General features: G+C 38.8%; 1 protein-coding gene across 20 annotated transcripts in view; it reads right to left on the bottom strand.

Annotated features, from left to right (window-relative positions):
- LOC132398438 (ataxin-7-like protein 1) overlaps positions 1–25,796 on the bottom strand; it is a 267,811-nt gene that overhangs the window by 66,842 nt on the left and 175,173 nt on the right. For all 20 annotated transcript variants that reach the window (XM_059977870.1, XM_059977872.1, XM_059977871.1 and 17 more), the window contains one exon: positions 8,669–8,961. In XM_059977870.1, coding sequence (XP_059833853.1) covers positions 8,669–8,961 — 293 coding nt within the window. The remainder of the gene's footprint in view (positions 1–8,668; positions 8,962–25,796) is intronic.

Below are 25,796 nucleotides of genomic sequence, written 5' to 3'. Positions count from 1 at the left end.
TGTAGCTTTCATCGGGGCAGGGCCTTTCACATGCTCCATTATTCTCACTTCATTCTTTATCCTTTAAAATTGTTCTGATCGTTGACTGACTGTAGCCTAATGCTTTTCCAATGACCGATGGTGTTTCACCTCTTTCCAAATGCTTTATTATTTCCACTTTAATTTCAATCGCGATTGCTTCCCGTCAATGGAACAGAAACACTGCGGTGGCGGGTCCCGAGCTCCGCTGGCTCCTGAGGTCCACTGGGTCCTAAGGACCACCGCACTGAGACAAGTTAAATGGGGCAAGTGGGGGCTGTGCTGGGTTTGGGTATTTGATCCTCCACAATATTCCGCATGGGAATTTAAACTGGAGGTGGAAGTGTTTTCTTTACGAGGTTGAGTTGCGAGCTCGACATCAACCTGGCACGGATGGTACTGGAGTCACTGGATCGACATCAACCCGGCACAGGAGTGGTCTGTCACTAGATCGAACTCAGGAATCTCCGTTCTCCAGCCCGGCGCTGATCTCACTGCGCCACCAGCCAAGCAGAACGGGGTGGGGGGTGCAGGGTCAGGGTGAATCTCACTAAGAAAAATTTAAGCCAAATACAAAGTTAAACACTCAACACAGTGTCAATGGCAATGACTTAAAATGGCAGACAGCATTCTCCTTCCTTGGTTTGTAAGTATGAGTTGTCCGTAAGTCGGATGTTCATAACTTGGCGACTACCTGTATATAGCACAGTAAGCAGTCTTTGAGTCTATTATATTTGTGTTGACCACAAGACAGCCTAATTCTGCCTTCCATAAGTCAAGATCCCTACAGTGGCACTCAGATACACATGCAAGCAATTAATATATATTAAAAGTCTTTCTGCTTCTACCCCCCCTTCCCCCCACCATCCTTTAGCATCAGGAAGTTCTTTTTCAACGACAGCTCAGCATTCAATACCATCATCCCCTCAAAACTAGGTAATAAGTTCCATGATCTTGGCCTCATTGCCTCCTTGTGCAATTGGATCCTGGATTTCCTCACTTGTAGACCCAGTCAGTTCGGATTGGCAATAATATCTCCTCCATGAATAACATGAGCATAGATACATATTTGCTTAGCCCCGTGCTCTACTCTCTTTACACCTATGACTGTGAGGCTCACAGCTCCAATGCCATATCCAAGTTTGCTGATGACACCACTGTCATGGGCCAAATCAAAAGTGGTGATGAATCAGCATACAGGAGGGAGACTGGACATATGGCTGACTGGTGTCATAACAACAACCTCCCACCCAATGTCAGCAAGACCAAGGAGCTGATTGTAGACATCAGGAAAGGGAAAGCAGAGGTCCATGAGGCAGCACTCATTGGAGGATCAGAGGTGGAGAGGATTAGCAACTTTAAATTCCTGGAAGTTTTGGAGAACCTGCCCTGGACCCAGCACATAAGTGCAATTGTGAAGAAAGAACGGCACAGCCTCTATTTCCTTAGGAGTTTGCGAAGATTCTGCATGAAATCTAAAACTCTGACAAACTTCTATGGGTGTACAGTGGAGAGTGTATTGACTGACTGCATCACAGCCTGGAATGGAAGCACCAATGCCTTTGAAAGGAAAACCCTACAATATGCCCAGTCCATCCATCACATTTAAAACCCTTCTAGCCATTGAGCACATTTACATGAAATGTTGTGGAAAGAAAACAGCACCCAACATCAGGTCATGCTCTCTCCTCACTGCTAACATCAGGTTCATGATACAAGAGCCTCAGGACTCACAGTTACTACCTCTCAACCATCAGGTTCTTAAACAAAAGGGGAGAACTACATTCAACTTTACTTGCCCATCACTGAAATGTTCCCATAACCAATGATCTCACTTTCAAGCAACACACAAAAAATGCTGGTGACCTTAGCCCAAAACATCAACTGTTTACTCTTTTTCATAGATGCTGCCTTGCCTGCTGAGTTCCTCCAGCATTTTGTGTGTGGTGCTTGGATTTCCAGCATATGCAGATACTCTTCTGTTTGTGATCTCACATTCAGGGACGATTCATCTCACATTCTCGTTTTTTATTGCTAATTATTTATATGTACATTTGCAGAGTTTGTTGTCTTCTGCACTCTGGTTAATTTTTCATGGATCCTGTTATAGTTATTATTCTATAGATTTGCTGAGTATGCTGACAAGAAAATGAATCTCAAGGTTGTATACATTGACACATATGGACTTTGATAATATAACATATTTTGAACTTTTAACTTGGGCTGAAAACTTTTTTCCTCACCTTGCTGAAAATACTTTCTCTATGCAACTGTATGGATGTTTTCCAGTCCAGATTTCAACAACACCACAGCACTAAGTCTGTTCTGGTCAAGGTTGCAAATGACATTTGCTTAAACTATGATGATGATAAAACATCAGTTTTGCTCTTACTAGATCTTGGTGCTGCTTTTGACACAGTTGACCATGATATATTACCAGACAGACTGGAAAACTAGGTGGGACTTTCTGATACAGTCAAGTATTTTAAGCTGTACAGTATTTATTTTATTAACAGTCAGACCATCTTGTATCAATTGGTAGCTGCATATCTAACTAAACAAAAGCGACATGCAGTGCCTCAAGGGTCCACATTAGGGCCTCATCTGTTTAACATATACACTCTCAAACCATGGTAAGCAACAAAATATCTTACCATAATTATGCGGATGTCACTCAAGATTTATGTAACAGTGTCATCAAGTGACTACGGTCCCATACAATTACTAAAACACTGTATTGAACAAATCACTGATTGAATATGCCAATATTTCCTCCAGTTAAACAAAGGAAAACTGAAACAATTGTTTTTGGTGCCAAAAAAGAAAGATTAAAAGTCAGTGCTCATTTAGAATCCCTGTTATTACAGCCCACAAACCAAGCCAGAAACCTTGGTGTTGTGACGGACTCCGGCTTAAATTTTAACTGCCACATTGAGACAATTACAAAGTCAGCCTACTATCATCTTAAAAATATCTCAGCAAGAACTAGATAACTCATCCACGCATTTATTTTTAGTAGGCTTGACTACTGTAATGGCACTTCCACAGGTTTCGGTAAAAAATCCCAGATAGCTACAGCTCATTCAGAATGCTGCTGCTAGTGTCCTAAAACCAAGAAAGTAGAACATGTCACTCCAGTTCTCATCACTACACTGGCCTTCTGTCCATCGGAGATTTGGCTTTAAAATATTACCACTGGTTTATAAAGCATTGAACGGTCTCGGACCAAAATACATCTCTGATCTCCTGCTGCATTATGAACCTTCCTGAGCTCTCAGGTTGTCTGGCGTGGGTCTGCTTACTGTCCACAGGGTCAAAAGTGGACATGGTGAAGCAGCTGTTAGGTACTATGCTTCGTGTATCTGTAATAACCTTCCAGAGGACCTGAAGTCTGCACCAACTTTAAGCTCGTTTAAATCGAGGTTTAAAACTTTTCTTTTCGCTGTAGCTTTTAATTAGAATCACCTGCACTGTAACTTCTTATTATCGTATCTATTTTTTGTGTGATTTTATTCTCTTGTATATTGTCTGAAAATTGATGTTTGATTTTTATATCTTGTTCTTTGTAAACACTTTGAATTAGCTTGTGTATGAAAAGTGCTAGACAAATAAATTTGTTTGCTTGCTTACCAATGAACATAAATCAACTTTTCAGCTGAGGGCAAAAGTCTGGGACCTTTACCTAGGACTTTCAATTAAACTCCTTCTCAGCCTCTTCTGCACTAAAACATGCTTAGTCAATCCAATCTTTCTTCAATGCTACAAATTTTACAGTCCTGGAAATACATTCTTAAATCTTCTCTATACGTTAGCACGTGACTCTTGTAGATGACCATAACTGTGTGCTGTACTCAAGCTTTGGTCTAATTAGTGCTAGTTATTAGTTCCAGAAAAAAAAACCCTCCCCCACAAGATCTTAGAAGTCCATGACTCAGCTAAAAAGCATTTGGTATGCCTTTTAATCACTTTCTTTTCTTGTTCTGCTACCTTTAAAGGCAGCTGACAGTCCAATGTTCCTTTATTGCTCAATCTTCCTCTTTATCTTAAATTCACTGGTCTTGTTGCCACTTCCTAAATGCACCAATTTGAACTTCAAGGATTAAAATCCATCCACCATTTTTTTTGCCGACTTGACCAGACCATCAAAATCTTCCTCAGTCTGAAGCTCTGCTTTTTCAGATCAACCATATGCAAAAACTGACTACACTTACAACTGCCTTTATCATGGCCCCTACATTTTAGTATAAATTATTAATTTATATTAAAGAGCACAGTGATCGAGTAGTCAGATTTGTAGAACAGCCTTCTAGACGAAAGAGCATTCATCAACCACTGTCTTTTGCTTCTTGCCAATGAACCAATTTTGGCTCCTAGCTAGGATTGCAGATGTCTTTAATTTTTTGACCAGGGTATCAGGTGGAACTTTATAACTAATCTTTACTTAAATCCATGAAAGCTCCTTGTCTTAGGTGTCTTTCACAATTCCAACAAAGTCCAATGTAAACTCAACAGAATCTCATTTTCCATCCAGACATATACTATAATTGTACTCCTCCATGTTGAATACTTGGAAAAAGCACAAAGTAGCAAATGCATAGAATACAATGAAGGCAAAAGGCAGTTTGGCCTTCAGTGCAAAGGGGTTAGAGTTTAAGAACAGGTAGGTCTTGTTACAGTTGTAGAGAACAATGCCTCACCTGGAACATGCATACAGCTCTGGTGCCCACAACTACAAGAAGATGCAGTAACATTGGAGTGTGTTCAAAAGAGATTCACCAGGCTAATTCCTCGGATAAGAGGACTACTGCCCTACCAAGAGAGACAAACTAGCTTGGGCCTCTATTTCTTGGAATTTAGAAGTATGAAGAGTAACATTATTCAAATATATAAAATCCTGGGTGGGCAGGGGAAGGTTTGACAAGGTATATGTTGGGATGTTTTCAGTCATGGAAGAGTCTCAAACAACCAGTCATAACTTAAAGGGGCCAGTCATTTAAAGTTGCAAAACTCACAATTTCTTCTCACACAGGGTGGTGAATCTCTGGAATTTTCCATCCCAGCAGGCAGTGGAAGCTGGATCTTTAGAAGTTTGGAGAAATAATATAGAAGTGGAGTTGAAGCCAGGATAAGTCAGTCATGATTATAATAAGAGGAGAAACTGGATTAAAGTTCCTGATGGCTTTCTTCAGCTTCTCTATTCTTGTGTACTCTAGGTGGGAGACTCCATGTCAATCACTGTGTGGCTTGGAAGCACTAACATTCGCCAATTCAAACAACACATACAAAATGCCGGTGGAACACAGCAGGCCAGGCAGCATCTATAAGGAGAAGCACTGTCGACGTTTCGGGCCGAGACCCTTCGCATTTCGTGTGTGTTGTTTGAATTTCCAGCATCTGCAGATTTCCTTGTGTTCACCAATTCAACCCAGTCTTGAAGGTAGAAAAATAAAGTATGAAGAGGTGAATGACATGTTAGGTGAATAGACAAAAATGCTGCTGAAGTAATACAACATGCAGAAATAGGAAGTTATTTACTATAGAAGGAAAAAAACAACAGGGCATCTATAATGGTGAAAGAACAGGAATTCTTTGTATTCAGTAACAGAGATAAATCAATAATAATTAATATGCAGGCATAAGTTGTGAGCTGTTTCATTTGTAAATGGAGAAACTGAATCTATATAAACCTGGAAACAGAATTAGCTTTAATATTACTGGCATATGTCATGAAATTTGTTGTTTCAACTGAAGATGGATGAGCCAAAGGCATGGTCCTGGAGAACACCTACTTTGATGTTCTGGGGCTGGGATGATCTGACATTTAATAAACTCAACAATCTTCCTTTGTGTGAAAATCAACTCATCCATGTTTCCTTGATGTCCAGTTAATCCGGGCATCTAGATGTCACACTCAGTCAAGTGCCACCTTGATAGCTAAGGCAGTCACTCAAATTCAAATCTTGGAATATGCTTGGACCAAAGCTGTGCAGATGTTTCATGCTGATTGGTCCTCCTGGTGAACCCAAAACTATGCACTTGGAGGCCACTTTGTTGGGTACACCTGCTAGGTAATGCAAATATCTAATCAGCAATCATGTGGCAGCAACTTAATGCATTAAAGCATGCAGACATGGTCAAGAGGTTCAGTTGTTGTTCAAACCAAACATGAGAATGGGCAAGAAATGTGATCAAAGTGACTTTGGTTGTGGAAAGACTGTTGGTGCCAGAAGGGATGGTCTGAGTATCTCAGAAACTTCTGATCTCCTGGGAATTTCACACACACCAGTCTCTAAAAGTTTACAGAGAATGGTGTGAGAAACAAAAATCATCTAGTCAGCTGCAGTTCTGTGGGCAAAAATGTCTTGTTAATGGAAGAGTTCAGAGGAGAATGGCCAGACTGGTTCAAGTTTGACAGGAAGGCGACAGTAACTCAAATAATCACGTTACAACAATGATGAGTAGAAGAGTGTCACACATCAAACCTTGAAGTGGATGGGCTACAGCAGCACAAGACCACTAACATAAATTCAGTGACTACTTTACATGGTACAGGAGGTAGTGAGTGCACATTGGTGAGTAAATGCTACTTAATAGCAGTCAGCAACTACTAAAACCAGGCAGTAGTTAGCTGGATTTGTTTTATCTGGGTTTTTTTGTGAGCACATCACACCTGGGCAATTTTCCACATACAAATGTGGAAAATGGTATGTGCCAATGCCATAAATGTACTGGAAGTGTAAGGAAGTTAGATATGAAGCACAGGTCAGATCTCACAGGCTTTTCAGTAATCCTTGACATCACCTTAAAACATTTGAAATATGCTCATAATTTTCACATATGACAATTACTTTACTCCAGGAATCAGCCTGCTGTGCTTCTAAATTGCTTCCACTACATAATCCTTTTAAGGACTCTTAAGAAAAAGAAAGACGTGACTACTTTTCTTCTATCACTCTTGCAATGAACTTGTCATTAAAAGAATGCTGCAATCTATTATGGTGTCCTTGAAACTATCAGATGGTTATGAGAAATTGATTCACAAATGCTCTTCAGGGAAGGAAATATACTCATCTCAGCTGGTCTGACCTTTATGTAACTCCAGACACATCATTATGCTTTTTTCTAATTTGTTCTATGAAATGTTCAAAAAAACAATTAGGTACAGATGATAAATGCTGGTTTTGCCAAAAAACATACATTCTGTATAATTTTTTAAAATACACAATTCTTTTCTCTTCCTTAATTCCACTTATGAAGCCTATACAGCTTAGTTATCACTTGTCATACCCCCTGAAATCACTGAAGTTATTTTACTCGCAATCACACAGACTACTCTTCATCCTCTACCATTTTCCAGGTTGACCTTAGATCTTGGTGTATTTAATTTTGAGCTTGGACCTGTAATTCATTCACTTCCTGACAGCACTTTATGTAGCTGTATAAATTAGGTTGTTTTAGTTACACAACCTATCCCTAGTCTTTCATTTTTTTATATTATTCCTTTCATTTTAAGTAAGTTAACACTTTTCAGATTTCTTCTTCCTCCATACTGCCTGAAGTACAACTTCTGAGCACCACTTTAACTTCTTCTTGCCTTTTAGAACTCTTATTCCTTCTCTCCCTCCTATTTACAAGATTAACATTTGATCAACGTCTTGACAGCTTTCCTAATGTGTGGAGACTAAAACTGAGAAGAATGTTGCTGCCAAGGCTTATCAGTGACTTAATGTTTATCATATTTTCTTTCCTTTTCTACATTGTCTCCATTTATGGAATTAAAAATTCCATTTATAAACAGCTTTCTTAACTTAGTCTCTCATTTCTCCAAGATTTGAGCTGAAAAGTCCAAGGACCTTTCCATTTCCACGCTACTTTGAAGTTGTACCATTAAATTTACATGATCTTTACATACCTTACTGCAAACCTTGCTGCCACACATCTACCAATTTTGCCTCTGCTGCCTATTCTTCCTCCTTTATTCTGATTTTCATACATTGTCACATCTGGAAACTGAACCTTTGAAAAACCATTCCTATAAAGTCACTTCAATAATGAAACCTGAGCACCGCTGCTGTTTCCCTTGGATTCTGAAGAATAACTTTGCATCAAAGTTCTTCTGCCTGTTGTTTGTACCCACTGTGCTACTGTCCCTTTCATGCCTCAAGTTTCCTTTGCTGAAAAAACATTAATCTGTTCGTTATCCATTGGCAACAGGTAAACTCTGGTACAGAGCCCAGCTCAAGTTACCAGCCTTCATATCAAATGTCAATGTGGTTTGACAAATTATAATTATGCACTTGAGCAATGTGTCTTCTCTGAAGATCCAATAATGCATATTGCAGCAGAAGGACATCATGAATACCAATCATAATAGCAACTCTGGTTTATTTGTTCCTTCTTCAACTGATGGACACCAGGGCACATTTTTTTATATCAGAATCCCCAAATTTTCATTTGAGAACACACAAGTGCACACTTTTAAAAATAAATATTAATGCATATGTTAAAATTATCCAAAACATATTTTACACAGTTTTATTCATCCCCATCTCCCAAAAAAAATACCTTCTGTAGATTTCCTGCCCATCATTATAGTAAACGACAACAAAGGGCAAATTTATAGCAGAAAAAAGTAGAGAGAAATGCTCACCAGAAAGTCTTTTGTGCGATTTGTTATTACTTTTAGCACCATTCTGATGTTTCTTGTCTACCACAAGCGGCACTATTGCTTTCCCATTCAAAATCTTCTCAGATGAAGGTTGCACAGACTTTGATGTTGTTGATGTCAAACCAGATTTAACCAAACTTGCAGAAGATATGGAGGATGAGGAGGCAGAAGAGGTGGTAGAGGTGGTAGCAGTGGTGGAACTCATTTTAACATTGGCACCATCTGTTTTCACCAGGTTAGGGATCTTCTCAAGACTGACTACTGGGACAGGAACACTGCAAGAAAGAAGTCCCACCGATTAGAAATGTCTCAGTATGTTCACCCTATCACGGGCACAAATGGAAAATTAAATTTAGAGGTGAATAAACTACTTCAGGCAGTATTTGCTCAGTATTTTCCCCAGGACATCATTTTAAATCAAATGACAGTTTCACAATATGAGGTTCATTGTGAATAAAATGGATGCAATCAGAGCTCAAGCATACAGAGATTTAGGCATTTTCTAATTTTTAATGAGCTATATAAAGTATTCAGCAGATCCAGAACATTTCCACTTCCTAAGATCAACTACACAAGGCTGGAGAGCAAATGAAAAGAGTTAGCAGACAAAAATGATTTGATGCTATTAGGTTTGATTTCAAAACTTAATTCAACCAACAATTAACATACATTGCTACACCTACCCATTAGCCTTATTGACTAACCAAGTGATCAGAAATATGGCATATTCAAATTGCATTGTTACACCAAGCAGCATTAATGAGATTGTTTTTGCTAAAATAGCCAATATTTGCCTTAATTTCCAGGAGGTTAATACCCCTGCATACTCAGGCTGGGGTGAGGAGAGAAGAGAGATGATTAAAATCACCGGTTAGGGTTCCAGTTCCTGATTTTGGTAATTCCTGCAATAGCTATGTATCACAGGATCCAGCTCAGTAGCACTAACTTTCATAGTGCAACAGCTTTCTGGCACTCATTGACAGGTCTGGCAAGAACATTACCAAAAACAATGTAAACATAATCAAACAGTACTGTCTACAACCAAGGCTTAACAAAAATAAAGTTGATGGAAGAAGTTAAGGAGGACAAAAATCTTGCTTTTGAGGCAAAGGTGAACCATTTCAAAATGTGGAAAAACAATATTCAACTTTCAGTGTTTAAGTACAAAACACTAACAACAGTGATGATGCAGATCACCATTTTGGAAAATAAGGTACAGATATTATCTGGCAGTCAGGATATTGAAAATGCAGCCTGAGAATCACAAGTGCAAAATGTTGTTCACTGATGCCAAAATAAATATTGAATCTGAACAGAGTTTGAGGAAGCAAAATAAGATCTGATGACTGGTTGGAAGTTAAATTTACCAAGTACAGTGTAATAATGGTAAAGTTGTTGGTGTTCACAGAATCTACAGGGAATGATTTGTAGCATGTCTTTGAGCCTAATCAGCATCACCAAAATTTGTGCAAACTGTAGCTGATGTTACTTTTCTGGATATAGAACTTACCCAACAGGATCCAAACAGAACAGCATCTGGGCAGACCCTAACCAAAAAAGGGCAGCCATTGGTAACTCATATTATGAAGCTCCATTTCTCCCATAACAGATGATTTAAGTTCAAGATCAAGTTTATTTGTTACTCAAACATACATATGTATGCAGCTAAATGAAACAGCATTCTTCTGGGGCCAACGTGCAAGACACAGTACATACAGTCACATATAGCACATATAGTCACAATAGACGATATAGTCACAAAATAATATTAGCACAAGTCTCTGCAAACAGGGCCTGAAGATTCATAATGCATTGGATGTTGGCCTGGAGCCATGCTTTTGCAAAAAAAAAGCATGCAGCAGTTCCTCATCTCCTGAAGCCACAGATGACAGCAATCCAACTTGTCCTTACAGAGCAAACACAAGAAAGCAGCACTGACTGGAGAGTGGCCTGCAGGGGCCGACCCCCAATCCAACAGTTTCCAGCACGCCTGTGAAAGATGATTCCAAAAGGCACCAATCCAATGGTTTTGTTTACTAGTAGGGCTTCAGCAAGAGTCTGTGTTATAACATCCAGCAGGTGGCAAGTTATGTACAAACTGGTCTTGGTTGGGTCCAAAACAAGACTACTAGTTACTGGACTGGTAAATAATGGTTACGATAGGTACCTTAATAAAAGACAAAGCTGAAATACGTTCTAAATCCAGCATAGTGTATTCCTCTTCCACTCCCATCAAAATCATGTTTAGGCAAAGCTGTACAAAGCTAAGTAAATTGATTAAGTAAAAATCAGGATTTTTAAGGCACTTTTCACAATGTCCGGTCATCCTGAACAGCTTTATATATTAATTAGATCTATTTAAGTGCAATGCAACAGAAGTAGCAGTCTACCTATGCATCACAATCTCTCATCAATAGCAATAGAATAACAAATAGATAATCAGATTTTAGAGACAATGAGTGAGGAATAAATTATACCTCTGCTCTTAATTTCAAAGAGTTGTTTCAATACAGATAATGTTATTTGGCCTATCAAATCCATTCGGGCTCTCAGGTCTCAGTGTCTATTCTATCCCTTGGCCTTGCCAGTTTATTTATCTCCAATGTCTACTCAGTTTCTTTCTGAAATGAACCACCCTCACAGACAGTAAATTCCAGATTTATTTTTTAGAAAGTGCTTCCTCACAACATTGTGTACCTTGCCCTGAACCTTAAATACACAACCTCTTGTCATTAGTAGCATTTCTAAACCTGTCATAATGTTGTGCATATCAGTTAAATTTCCTTTCAACCTCTTTTCATTCAAGGGAAACAACCACAGCTTTGCCAACATACCCTTGTAAATTAATATCCCTCAGCCCCAGATCAATCTGTTAACTTAAATCTTACCTTCAAGGACCAATCAGAAAATGCAATAAACAGTGGTGACCAGAAATGGACACAATTCTCTAGCCATAACCTAACCCAGGGGTTCCCAACCGTTTTTAAGCTATGGACCCCTACCATAAACTGAGGGGTCCATGGACTCCAGGTTGGGAACCTCTGGTCTAACCAGAGCTTCACATAGGTTTGGCACAAAATTTACTTCAATTTATAAAATCCAAATCCCAGAAGTATTTGCTAATATTCCCTCACATCCCTCTGCTGCAGCACACTCTTTAGAAGTGTCATCAACTCTAGTTTGCTTCTCCCTCCTGCTTCTCTGTAATAAACTCCATCTGACAACCATCGGCCCAATCTGCTTGCATAGCCATGGCCTGCCGAAGTTACGTGGTATTATACTCACTGCTTACCACAACTCCAAGTTTTGCATCATGAAGAAATTTTCCATTTTTACACTTTTCTCCAATATCTGGGTAATTTATATTTAACCTAATACAGTTTTGGTCTTAGCATCTGCCCTCATGGAAGTCTGCTGTCTACCGCACGCAGTTTTTAAACAACCATATACGATTTTCAGTCCTCCAGCCAAACACATCCCGTTAACCCTCTTTTGCCATATGTCTCAATTCTGTTATCAAAGTTTTGATAAATACTTTCTGATAATTCATACAATATACACTGCAATCTCTTTACTTACCTTCTTATTAGTTCATCAAAATAGCACAACAGTGAATCTTACACCTCAGACAGTTGAGGAAGTTTGCTATGAGTCCCCAAATTCTAAGAACTTTCTACAGGGACAGAATTGAGAACATCCTGACTGGCTGCATCACTGCCTGGTATGGGAACTTCCCTCAATTGCAGGACTCTGCAGAGAGTGGTGCGGACAGCCCAGCACATCTGTAAATATGAACTTCCCACTATTCAGGACATTTACAGAGACAGATGCTTAAAATGATCATTGGGGACCCGAGTCACCCCAACCACAAACTGTTCCAGCTGCTACCATCTGGAAAATGGTACCGCAGCATTAAAACCAGGACATAACAGCATCTGATAATCATAAGCTGCAAACAATTTGATTCATAATGGGAAAAATGGTTTAACTACATAATGCCTCATAGGCCTGATTTTATTCTCACAAATCAATGAATCTGTTGTAAAAAAAAAGATCACTCCCTACTTTTACATAGTTCTTTCCTTTTGCTTGTTTTTTCTTTCCACTCTTTTCTATAAGTGTGCACCTCAGATAAATACTTTGTGGAGATTTTGTGGTATGTATGATTATATGATATATATGTACAATGTCTGAAATACATCTTATGGAAATGTTTGTTTGATGAACTTCAATAAAAAAATAAATTACAAAAAAACACCAGGACTCCGGGACAGCTTGTTCCACCAGGCCAACAGACTGATCAACTCACACTGAATTGAGTGTATTTCTATGTTACATTGACAGTTCTATTTATTATAAATTACTGTGATTGCACATTGCACAATTAGACGGAGACGTAACATAAATATTTTTAATCCTCATGTATGTGAGGGATGTAAGAAATAAAGTCAATTCATGAGTTGTATCTATCCCAAATGGCTGTAAACTTTTCCCTGATTAAAAAATGATCTACTGCTTTCCCATATATGACGAGTAAACTTTTCACAGGATTCCAGCCAGGTACAGGTATCAATTATAACCAATTTTTTGATGCCAAACTCTGCCACCTTCATCAGGGATGATGCCTGGGCATCTCTGGCCCAGTGGTATTTATACCCTTGTCATCTGTCCCTGATTGGTTATTTCTCATCCACTGTCCCACCTTGTTTACAATCGAATTCCAGTTCTTACCAAAAATGAGGCCTTCATCTTTGCTAAAATTCTTTACCTCTAGGTTTATTTCAATGGCATTATTTACCAGGTGGCCCCAAAAGCCGTTGGCATGGCACAGTAGTATTGTGTCATCAAAGTCAATTCAAAGGCTTTTGCGAATGCAGTGTCCTGCTACCGCCAATTTCTCCAGGTGACCCAAAGGATACACCTCCTGTGCTCCTTGAGGTGAATTTCCACAGTGCATCCTGTCTGGCTGATAAACACTACTGTGCCACGCCACACTGAGTCACCCAAACAAAACTACTGTGCCACGCCAATGGCTTTTCGGACTGCCTGGTGAAGGAAGCAATTCAAGTAAAAATGGAGGGAAATAATTTTAACACAGACAAAGGTTTCACTCTAAGTAAGAAGTGGAATTCGATTGTAAACAAGGTGGGACAGCAGAAACCTGATTGGATAAGGACTAACCAATCAGGTGGAACAGATGATAAGGGTATAAATACCACTGGACTAGAGATGCCCAGGCATCATCCCTGATGAAGATGGCGGAGTTTGTTATCAAAACATCGGTTAAAATTGACACTTGTACTCGGCCTGAAGCCCGGTAAGATTTATTTATTTTCCCTGATTATTATTACTAAAACCTTACTATCACTGATGCTGAACTGACTGGATTTCAGTGATTTGGAATGCCCTTATTCCCTTTCTTGAACGTTTGCTGCTCACTAATTCTGTCATCTGGGGAAGTATGATGATGCTAAGGCTTCCTGTCAAGACCAGCACTGCTTCTCCTATCAATCTAAAAAACAAGCCATCTAAACAGTGACCCATCCACCTATAGCACAGAAACTAGTCACGAGGTTTTTATATTCTCAATGATCTACAGCTGACACCGCACACTATGCAAGTGGGGAGGATGAGCAATTCTCAGAAGAATGAAGGAAACAAGCCTTGATGTAAGATATTCTTTGACATACCAGGATATTCAATACCTTGATATTAAATGGGCAGAACAAAACTTCGTTCTCTCGAGAGCTGGCAAAGCAAATCAAAGACCCCCCCCCCCCCCCCACTTTTCCACTTTTCGAAGGTTCAAATTTCATTCTATTAATCTTTCTGGAGAAATAGTCTTGATAGTGGTGGTGATGGGTGAGTGGAATGGGGTACGCTGCAGAGACAGTAACCACAATATCTAACCCACTTCCTGCAACAGTGTAAGAAATTCATGAATTAACATGTTAGAAATGTTACATATCTTTACATCAAGTAATTCCAGAAGTCAGACCTCATTAAGGAGACAAACTTATTTGAAGATACTTGGAACTTCTTTATATAGCCTCAAATGGCAAGTGCATACAAATCAGAAAATTTACTCGAGCAAATAGTTAAATTATTTTGTGACTCCAAATACTACTGACAATTCACAATTGGAGGCTTTCTAGTTTTAAACACAACTCTATTATTAAAGAAGAGTTTTCAATTGCATTATATGACATGACAGTCAGATCATTAATATTAATCATAAGCAATGCCACAGGAGATTTGTTTGATATAGGAGCACAATATAGACAGATTTATAACAGCCATATATTTGACTGATTCATATTTCATATTTTTGAAAGAGCAATAAGTTAAGGTGTAATAATGTGCTAATTGTGAACCCATAAAATTATTTAATCAAGCGAGAACTAATCCACAGCAATTGATTAAGGACAACAACATCATAACATTGGTCCAACTTTTTGATGCTATTTTGGATCCATACAAGGTGAAGAATATACTGGTAGAAATCAAGTCAAGTGCAGATTTATTCCTATCTGACTGTACATATATACAAGCAAATGGAACAATGTTCCTCTGGACCATACTGCATATATCATACTCAGACATAAAACAAAATAGTACTGTAAATAAGTTAATAAAATATAACACAAAATGCATTTAGGGAGCAGCACAGTAAACAACTCACTGTCCTGGTGATGACACCTCAGTAGTGGCAGGGTATTCATTAGTCTCACAGCCTTAGCAAAGAAGCTGTTAGCCAGTCTGGCCGTCCTTCTCCTGATGTTTCTGTACCTCCTTCCACACAATAATGGGTCTAAGAGATTGCAGGATGGGTGGTAAGGATCCTAACAATGCTTCAAGCCCTTCAGATACAACATTCCCCGAAAGTCACAAATAGGGGGAGGGACACCCGGAGAACCTGTCAGCGGTTTTTACTATCCTCTGTAGGGTCTTGTAGTCTGATGCCTTGCAGCTTCTGTATCACACAATGGTGCAACCAGACAGGACTTTCTTCATGGCGCTCCTGTAGAAATCGGGGTAGGGAGCCTTGCAGACCTCAACCTGCTCAGGGAGAGTAGACCTGATGAAGCATCTTGGCCCAAAAAGTCAACTGTACTCTTTTCCACAGATGCTGCTTGGCCTGCTGAGTTCCTCCAGCATTTTGTGTGTGTTAAAGAGAGTGTAAATGCTGTTGTGCCTTTTGACTAGTGAGTATGAGTTGTGTGTCCAGGTTAGATTGTCCATTATGTGTACACCAAGAAACTTCATGCTCTTCACTCTCTCTAAGGCAGAGCCATTCATGTATAATGGAGAATGGTCAGCCTGCACCTTAAGTCCACAATCATCTCTTGTTCACGTTGAGTCTCAGGTTGTCGTTCTCAATTTGACAAGTCTCTCTACCTCCCCTCTGTATGCCTGCCAAATTTGTTGGAATTCTTTGAAGAGTAACAATCAGGATAGACAAAAGGGAAATCATTCATTGTTGTGTACTTGGATTTTCAGAAGGCCTTTGACAAGGTGTCACACGAGGCTGACTGACAGGCTACGAGCCCATGGTTTTACAGGAAAAATTCTAGGATGTATAAAGTAGTGGCTGATAGGCAGAAGGCAAAGAGTGGGAACAAAGGGAAACTTTTCTGGTTGGCTGCCAGTGACAAGTGGTGTTCCAAAGGGGTCTTTGTTAGAACAGATTATTTTTAAGTTAAATGTCAATGATTTGGTTGATAGAATTGATGGCTTTGTTGCAAAGTTAGCAGACGATATGAAGACAGGTGGAGTGGCAGGTAGGTTTGAGGAAATAAGGAGGCTACAGAAGGACTTTGACAGATTAGGAAAATGGGTAAAGAAGTGGCAAATGGAATACAATGTTGGGAAGTGTACGGTCATGCACTTTGGTATTAGAAATGAAAAGGTCGACTATTTTCTAAGTGGAGAGAAAGTACAAAAATCTGAGGTGCAAAGGGCCTTGGGAGTCCTTGTGCAGGTTTCCTTAGAAGTTAATTCACAGGTTGAGTTTGTGGTGAGGAAGGCAAATGTGATGTTAGCATTCATTTCAAGAGGACTAGAATATGAAAGCAAGGATGTAATGATGAGACTTTATAAAGCACTTACTTGGGAGAATTGTGAGCAGTTTGGGACTCCTTATCTTAGAAGGGACATGCTAAAACTGGACAGGGTTCAAAAGAGTTTCACAAAAATGATTCCAGAATTAAACGGCCTGTCATATGAAGAGCACTTGATGTCTCTGGGCCTATATTCACTAAAATTCAGAAGAATAAGGAGTAACCTCATTGAAACCTATTGAAAGGTGGAAGGTCTTGATAGAGTGGATGTGGAGAGGATGTTTCCTAAGGTGGGAGAGTTAAGACCAGAGAACACAACCTCAATATACATGGGCGTCCTTTTAGAATGCAGATCTGGAGAGTGGTGAATTTGTGGAATTCTTTGCTACAGGCAGCGGTGGAGGTCAAGTCTTTATGTATATTTAAGGCAGAGGTTGATAGACTCTTGATTGGTCAGGGCATGAAGGGATATGCGGAGAAGGTAGGAGATCGGGGCTGAGAGGAAAAATGGATCAGCCATGATGAAATGGCAGAGCAGACTCGATGGACCAAATGGCCTAATTCTACTCCATATAGTCTCATGGAATCATCATTGTTGCTGATGACACCAACCCCTTTTATATCATCAACGAACTTGAAGCAGTTTGAGCTGGATCTGGCAGTACAGTTATGAGTCAGCAGTGTGAATAGCAATAGGCTGAGTACACAGCTCTGTGGGGATCCAGTGCTCAGTGTGATAGAGCTTCACAAGTTGTTGCAAACTCAGACTGACTGGGGTACTTCCGTCAAAACGTCCAAGATCCATTTACAGAGAAGGGTGTTCAATCCTAACAAGGACAGTGTATCCACCAGCTTCTCAGGGATTATTGTGTTAAATGCTGACTTGAAGTCGATGAACAAATTCCTGGCATATAAGGTATCATTAGTGGACCGATTTGAGCATTAGGTGAACTGGAAAGGTACTAATGTAGCTGGAAAGTGGTATTTTACACAATCCATTACTAGCAACTCAAAGCACTTAATGAACTGGATCTGCATTTGGCTGAAATTCCTGTATATTTAACTCTTAAACATTCTGAATTTTACAAAAAGCAGGATGCTTAACAGTTGACAGACCAGTCCAAGTGTTATGGGATTTACACTCAGTGGCCACTTATTAGGTGTACCTGCTCATTAATGCAAATATCTCAGCAGCCAATCATGTAGCAGCTATTCAATGCATAAAAACATTCTGGCATCAAGAGGTTCCGTGGCTGTTCAGACCAAACATCACAATGGGGAATAAATGTGATCTAAATTACTTTGACTATGGAATGACAATCACTGCCAAATGGAGTAGTTTGAATATTTCAGAAACTGCTGATCTCCTGGAATTTTCATGTGCAGTCTCTAGACTTTACAGAGAATTGGCAATAAACAAAAACATCCACTGAGTGGCAGTTCTGATGGTGAAAATGCATTGCAAATGAGAGATGCCAGAGGAGAATGGCCACAATGGTTCAAGCTGACAGGAAGGTGACAGTAATTCAAATAACCACACAACAGAAGAGCAGATCTGATTGCACAACACATCAAACCTTGAAGTGGATGGGCTACAGCAACAGAAGACTACGAAGATACACTCAGTGAATGAATGTAAACTCTTCTATCTACTCCTGTTTTATGTTAAATTTTGAACTTCGATATGCACCAAGAGACTTCTAATGAAGTTGTCGGTTTAATGCTAATTTGAAATCCCTTCAATGAAATAGCAAATATGCAAATTTTAAATACAAGGAAATGACTAACTCAAGCATCATTTCATATTCATTTCATAATACAGCATATTACGTGATCAATTAAACCTTGAAGTTTCAAGAAAATATGTTATGAACTAAAATATATTTTATTTGTTTTAGTAAATAGGATGGCATTTTCCGGTTAAGTTTAAAGAATATGCAATATGCCCAATAATAGGTTAATTTATGTACAGAACTACTGTATATGCCACTCAGCTCTGCATTATTTGTGCATAATACCACGAAGATATCTGTTAAAGGAAGAAAAACACAAATTTGTTCAATATTTTCCTGAACCTTATTTTAATCATCAGTGTCTCTGAAAAGAAACTTCCGATGCACTCTCATCATGAAGACACAGGATAGAACACAAAACATTCGTGTTTAAAGATAAACTGAGAAACACAGAGCTCTGATTAGATTTTCAAGTAATAGTTTATATAACTTACGTTCAAAAATACACTTCTGTGACTCTGGCAGTTCAAGGCTGGTTTTGGAAAGACCAACTCTTCCTGAGCAAATCAAACCCAATTAACTGCTTTGCCAGAATGATTGTTAGAGAATTTATAGACTGTTCATTTACAACAAAGACAAAGAGGGCATTTTCCCGAAGCAACAAACAATCTGCTGCAGGAATTCAGTGGATCGATTATCAGTTCCTTCCCCATCTTCCACCCCACCCCCACCACCTCTTGATGTACTGAAGCCTTTTGGAGATTGTTTGTTACTCCAGATCCCAGCACTGGTAGTTTCCTGTGGCTCACAGGCATTTTACCCCAGGTTATTTGGTGATTTTAATCAAGATTATTCCAGATAAGAGCAGTTGAGAAATAACTGCCTTGAAAGCCAAGTGTAACTAGCATGCTGTGTACTCTGATGCTCACTCTGAACATTGCAGTAAGATTCCCAAAAATATTTTAAAATTGTAGCAAATTTGCTGATCATTAGAACCAAGATGCCAAAATTAAGAAAATATTTGCTGTTTTTTAAAAAATTACCGGTATGCTATGAAACTGGCTGATATGCAAAACAAGTTAGCCTTCTTTTTTCAGGACACACGTTAAGTTCAAATGTAATTCAATCTGAAGGTTATGGCAAAGGATGAATTATTTCAATGTATCTCTCTCAAAAATAATCATAAGCAGGTATACCAATGGGTTAAAACAAAACACAAAATGCACATTTGGGGAAAAAAAAACAAGATCAGAAAATGGCCAGAAAACTTTTGAAAACTTACAGTAGTACAGGTTGCTACATCAAGATTTTTATTTGTTATCTATGCCACCCGATCCAAAAACATTCTGAAATTCCTGCTCTCCCAAGTTCCTACTCATCTCCAATTTCAACCTTTCTACTTTTGAGAGTTATGCCTCAACTCTCAAGGTCCTTAGTGCTTAGAGCCAAGGCCCTAAGCACTGGAATTCTCTTTTAAAACATCTCTGAATTGCTGCTTCCCACCTCCCCCCCCCCTTTGAAATACTAGATAAAATGAATCCCTTTGGTGAGAGTTCTGGTCTGCCTCAATTTCTTATACAGCATGGTGTCATTTTTTTGGTCATGCCATAGCAAGGGACTTATATTTGATCACATTGGAGAAGCTACTTAAATACAAGTGGCTATTGCTGCTGCTGTTGGGAGAAGGAAATAATCTGTGTCCTGTTAACAAAAGTTAATGGTACACATTCAAGAGCAGGAGCAGCAGGTTGCACTACCTCTGTTAGCTGAGTACACAAAGGCATCATCCCTATAGAACAATAACATTTAAAAGACATTTGGACAGGTAAGTGGACAGGGATGTGATAGGGAGATATGGGTCAAACCACAGGATGAGTGTAAGTAAGCATCTTAGTCAGCATGGACAAGATGGGCCAAAAAGCACTTCTCCATGTTGAACACTTCCATGAATCAATAAAACATATATTAGGTGGTTCTATTCTTAAAATGAACTGAATACAGGACCAAATACCCTGGTTGATCCATACATGCAGCTATTTACAAAGCTGCACTCTGTTTATTTAGTTGTCTGATCCAGAGCTTTCTCTTTCATTTCTGGCTTCTTGGCAGATGAGTACAAACAGGAAGGCTAAAGCAGATTAAGCATATGTATGGATGTTTCTCCAAGAGAGATGTTATGGTGGAAACCTGAGAAAAGAGAAAGAACTTAATTGAAAGAAGGCTCTAGGAAAAAAGTACACATTGGAAGAAAAGATCTGAGCTGCCTCTACATTTGTTCTATGCTTGTCAAGGCAGTCTCATCGAAGGTTACTCATCATACTGCATCAAGAAAGAAAGAGAAGCCAAGGATTGCCAAAGAAGCCATGCATTCCATGAACTAAGTATAATGTGCACCATGTCTAAAGTATTCCCATCTACATGATAAACTGCTATATTTAATCATAGCTAAACTGTGATGGATTTTCCTTTCCTACTGCTGCACCTCTAGCTTACTTCTGCCCATAGAAATTCAGTCCCTTCTGGCTTCCAAATGTCTGGAGCCCTACCCAAGTGTCTCTGATACTCTACTAATGTCATCATTAGTAGATGATGTTAGTTAATGTCATCATTTAGAGCAGCGCCCACAAGGAGCTGGTGCCCAATGCAATGCCCAATGGTAGTCATGAGAGCAGATGAGGCTGGTGTATACATACTCAGTGTCCACATGTAACTGGTTCTCAACTTAGTTGAAAAAAAAACATTCATTCCTTTCTTTGGACATAATCCAACAGCCACTGATTAGCATAAACTAGCACTAAATCTAGTATTGGTGGAATCACTCATTTCATTACTAAAATAATTAATCTGGGGAAACTAAATCAATTACTAACATTTATAAATCCATTTAAATGACATTCCTCATATTATTGTGCATGACAGATAATTATACTTGTAGCAGAGACTTTGAGCTTTCACTCAGAAGACAGGAATAAATAGAAGCACTTACCAAATTGTACCTTGAATGTTATCAGAGTTAGTAGGGTTGAGATTAAACAGATATTCTATAATCCGGTGCTGAGTAATTCAAAGTGACATCTATCCTTTGTTCTAGGCTGACATCTAAACTGAGTGATATTCTTTTAATCATATGACAAAATCCATTACGTGCTTTGTTTATTTTGTAGTACACCCTTGATTCCCCAATGATGTAACATGCTACTATAACTGCTTCAGTGTTTTTTGTCAATTGCTCTGTAAGGGAAAAATACAAGCATCAGAATACTGAAGGGATTTGTTAGTGTTACTGTTACAGTTCTGGGATTTCCATTTTGGAAAGGTGTTTAAATCTGACCATGGATAAAATTTCCTTTAACTACTTCAGCCACTTTAAACTGAAGGACAGGGTACTTATCAGTGGCAGTGTAATCCACTGCCCCAAATAAGGGGCTTGAAAGATCTTTTTCTACAATTAATACAAAGTTATTATCCCAATGTGAAATTTATTGAATATGTTCCACTCTCTCAACTGTACAGTATACTGCACAGTATATCAAGTAATTCTTTCATATGTTGCTAGCAAAGAAAATACCTCCCCTCTGACGAGTTTGCCATGCACAGACGTTATCTGATCAACATGTGTGGTAGGCACAGGTCTAAATTGAAGTAAAATAATTGATAATGTGTGAAAACAGGAGAATTTTCAAACATGAATGCAGAATGTTTGAATGTAAATAAGTGACATTATTATGTCCATGACAAAGAACAAAAAGCACATACTGTACTGTGCTGAGGAGTGGGAGGTAAACTAAGATGCAATTGTACCACAGGAAAATGTAGAATTGGCAAATGAAGCCTGGCTGCACACTGGGCAGCAATAAAGACAGAACAGGATAAGGGTAATGTCAATATCAAGGAGGAAATACTTATGGCAGAGGAAAATTGTACAGACAAAAATAATAGTTCAGAGTTAATATAGTCTGTCAAAAGTTTAACAAAGAGGTATTGTTTCATTAGCAAGCATGCACTGTAGGGTCCTAAATTGTGAAAGGGGAATGGGCGGGAAAATGGAAGAATTTACAGCATAAGATTGGCTAAATGTGTCCACTCTGGTATTAATACTACCAACCTAGCTCAGCTTACCCTTTGAGCACAGCCTTCCATCTATTCTCTTCCTCTTGCACTTAACAAGTTTTTACAAAATGAACTTTTGCTCCTCCCCTCTACCATTTCAACTGGTAGTGAATTCCATATTCTAATTATTCTGGGAGTTATTCAAGACTCACAATTCTGGATATGCTTTAAATACAAACATCTTCTTAATGCCTACTCATCTCAATTTCTTCCTATTAGTTTGAGGGTCTCAATTAAGTCCTTCAGGAAAGAAACAGCACCAGCCTTCGGCATCAAGGGATAAGAAAATACTGAAATAGTAAACAACTGAATTCTAACCAGAAACAAATAATGCAGTAATCACGAGGCAAAAACAGAATTTCAATGGCTGGTAAAAGAGAGAGGATGTCTTACAAAATTTGATTTTAGGATTGCTTTCATTTCCATGTACATGAATGATTTAGACATGGGATCAGAGGGAGCTGGAGCCCTCCAAAATATATAGTCACACTCAAAAAATGCTGGAGGAACTCAGCAGGTCAGGCAGCATGCACAGAAAGGATTAAACAGTAAAGATTTTGGGCCGAGACCCTCCAAAATGTTATTATTTTCTTAAGATTATTTTCCATTCATTTGAAAAAGCAATCATTTCATCTTTACATTGCTGAATTTTCTGTCATAAGTCTTAAAACAAATAGCCTGCAGGTTTCTTACACTGACAATTTTTTAAAAAGGAATGTTGTGCAGCATTAATTTATGAAGGAAACATAAACCTGAGCAGCTGCAGATCTACCAGCAGTACAGGGAAAGAATAAAAAATTCCAAGTACAAGCCTGTTCCGGTTTATAAATGTTCGACTTATTTTATTTAGAGATACAGCATGGTAACATACAGCTTGCATCCAAACAAGCCTGTGCCGTCCTATTACACATGTGACCAATTAACCTACTAACCCATACGTCTTTGGAATGTGGGCGAAACTGGAGCACCCGGAAGAAACCCATGCAGTCATGGGAAGAACATATAAACTCCTTACAGAGGACAGCAGGACATGAACCCTATTCAGTGGCACTGTATTAGCAATATCCTAACCACCATGCTACCTTGCTGATTTATGCACACCTTCTACATACAATCAAGCTCCCATAAATACTAAATACAAATGAAAACCAGCATGTTACATGTTTACATGTTATCTTCCCAGTTACGAGATACCATTGTCTCTTAAGAACAGAGGCTGCCAGTTTCACCATAGAAGGCCACTTAAAAGAGTTGACTTGGAAACTGACAAGCAATCATTTCTACTGATTCCAACACAATGATTCTGTTTTTAAACAATGTAACATAGTACATCCCGATTCTTCACCATTATAACCAGAGGAATATATAAATGTTCATGTCAAATGCTCTCATCAACACCAATCATAACAAGACTGCGATCAAGTGATTTTGTGCGTTTTCTAATTGATGCACAAATTCAACACTCAGACATCTGTAAAGATGGAACCCGATGGTAACTGGGGTGGCCTCTATATCTAACCTCATGGAGAAGAGGGAGAAACTGCATCAATATGTGAATAAATCACTCAGCTGAACAAGATGAGTAATTAAGTTTTTTTTATGTTGTACATTAAGTACATCAACCATAGGATGAAAGGGGTGTCAATGTAGGTGATATGTCACAACTTCAACATGTGCAATATAATTATCTGGACTACAATCCTGGATTTCACACAAATGCAATAAATGTCTACAGAAGAGGTACCATGGTAGCATAGCAGTTAATGCAATGATATTACAACTTGGGACAGTGTTTGAAGTTCATTTTAAGGATTTTATACACCCTCCCAATGAACACATGGGTTTCCTCCAGGTGCTCTGGTTTCTTCCAACATTCCAAAGACAAACCAGTTAGTGGGTTAATTGGTCATTGTAAATTGTGCTGCGATTAGGCTAGGGTTAAATAGGTGCGTTGCTGTACGGTGTGTCTCGGTGGGCTGGAAGGGCTGGTTCTGCACTGTATCTCTAAATAAAATGAAATAAACTTGTGGAACCTCAAGGCTTAGTTACTGAGCCGATGTCTAAAATGCAGACAGGTCAAGGACATCAGAAAAATGTAGTTATAGAGAAACTAAATTATCGTGTAGCAGACTTGTGTGAAAGACAGGTATGGGACCGGTGAAGTGCTTGATCTTTGCTCTTTATGAACAAGCATAGAATTCTTTCTAAGTGAATGAAGGCAATATCAAGAGGATAGTGGTAAAACTTAGCAGGGTTCATCGATAAGGGCAGCTGTATAAGTAATAAGAGTGCAGAATAATTTTCTGGTTGTATGACGGCACAGTCAAAAGGAAAAATACTATTTCTGGCAACAAAAATTTTCACAATGCTATTGACAGGAGAACCCTTCACAATGTGATGGGATTGTCAGGTTTTTGCAGTCCATGATAGAAACAGAACCAGAAATGAATTTCTGCTGAAGAGAGTTTTAAGGAGTTGTGGTTAACATTAAACCACAAATGACTGCAACATTTAATTCTAGGACTGAAGCCCAGGCTTCATATAAACTTACATTGAATAATGTATTCCAAGAATATATGGGATTAAAGAATGATGCAGGAAACAAGATTTCAATTTTTTGAATAAAGAGCTCAATACTGGGGGAGGAAAGAGCTCTACTTTTGAGAGAGCTGCTACTGAAACCGGAACCCTTGTTCTGGTGAATTAGCCAATCCTGACAACTAATGGGATTTTCAACAAGCTGAGGAGGCTGTGGGTTGGTAAAAGACCAAGGAAAGGCAAAACTCAGAAGCAAAAATAAAAAAGTCAACATGATTGAGCAATAATCTGGGTAAAAAATAAGTAGACTGGGCCAAGAAGGGTCAAAGACTTTAACACCAAAGAAACTAGAGAACTACAGAAAGTATTAAGTGTGCAAGGCAAATACAACAAAATAAGAAACAGGACAGAACAAATAAAAATGAATTATTCTGGAATACTTGACTTTTAACATAAGTAATCAAAACAGAAAAGCAGAATTAGGAATTTGATGATTCCCTATATAATAAAGGCAAAAGAAAAAAAAAACACCAAACTTGGGCAATCACAAACCAGCATCAGAATAGGTGGAGCTGTGATGAAATACAGGGCTAGAAACATTGGTAGGAATAGTTGATGAGCCACTTGACTCATTGTTGTAGTGTAAGGTAGAGTATAAAATCAGAGACG

This window comes from Hypanus sabinus, chromosome 8 (genome assembly GCF_030144855.1).
Source record: "Hypanus sabinus isolate sHypSab1 chromosome 8, sHypSab1.hap1, whole genome shotgun sequence".
Lineage (NCBI taxonomy): Eukaryota > Metazoa > Chordata > Chondrichthyes > Myliobatiformes > Dasyatidae > Hypanus > Hypanus sabinus.
The sequence above is the reverse complement of the archived record's forward strand: the minus strand, read 5'-3'. Positions and strand labels throughout refer to the sequence as shown.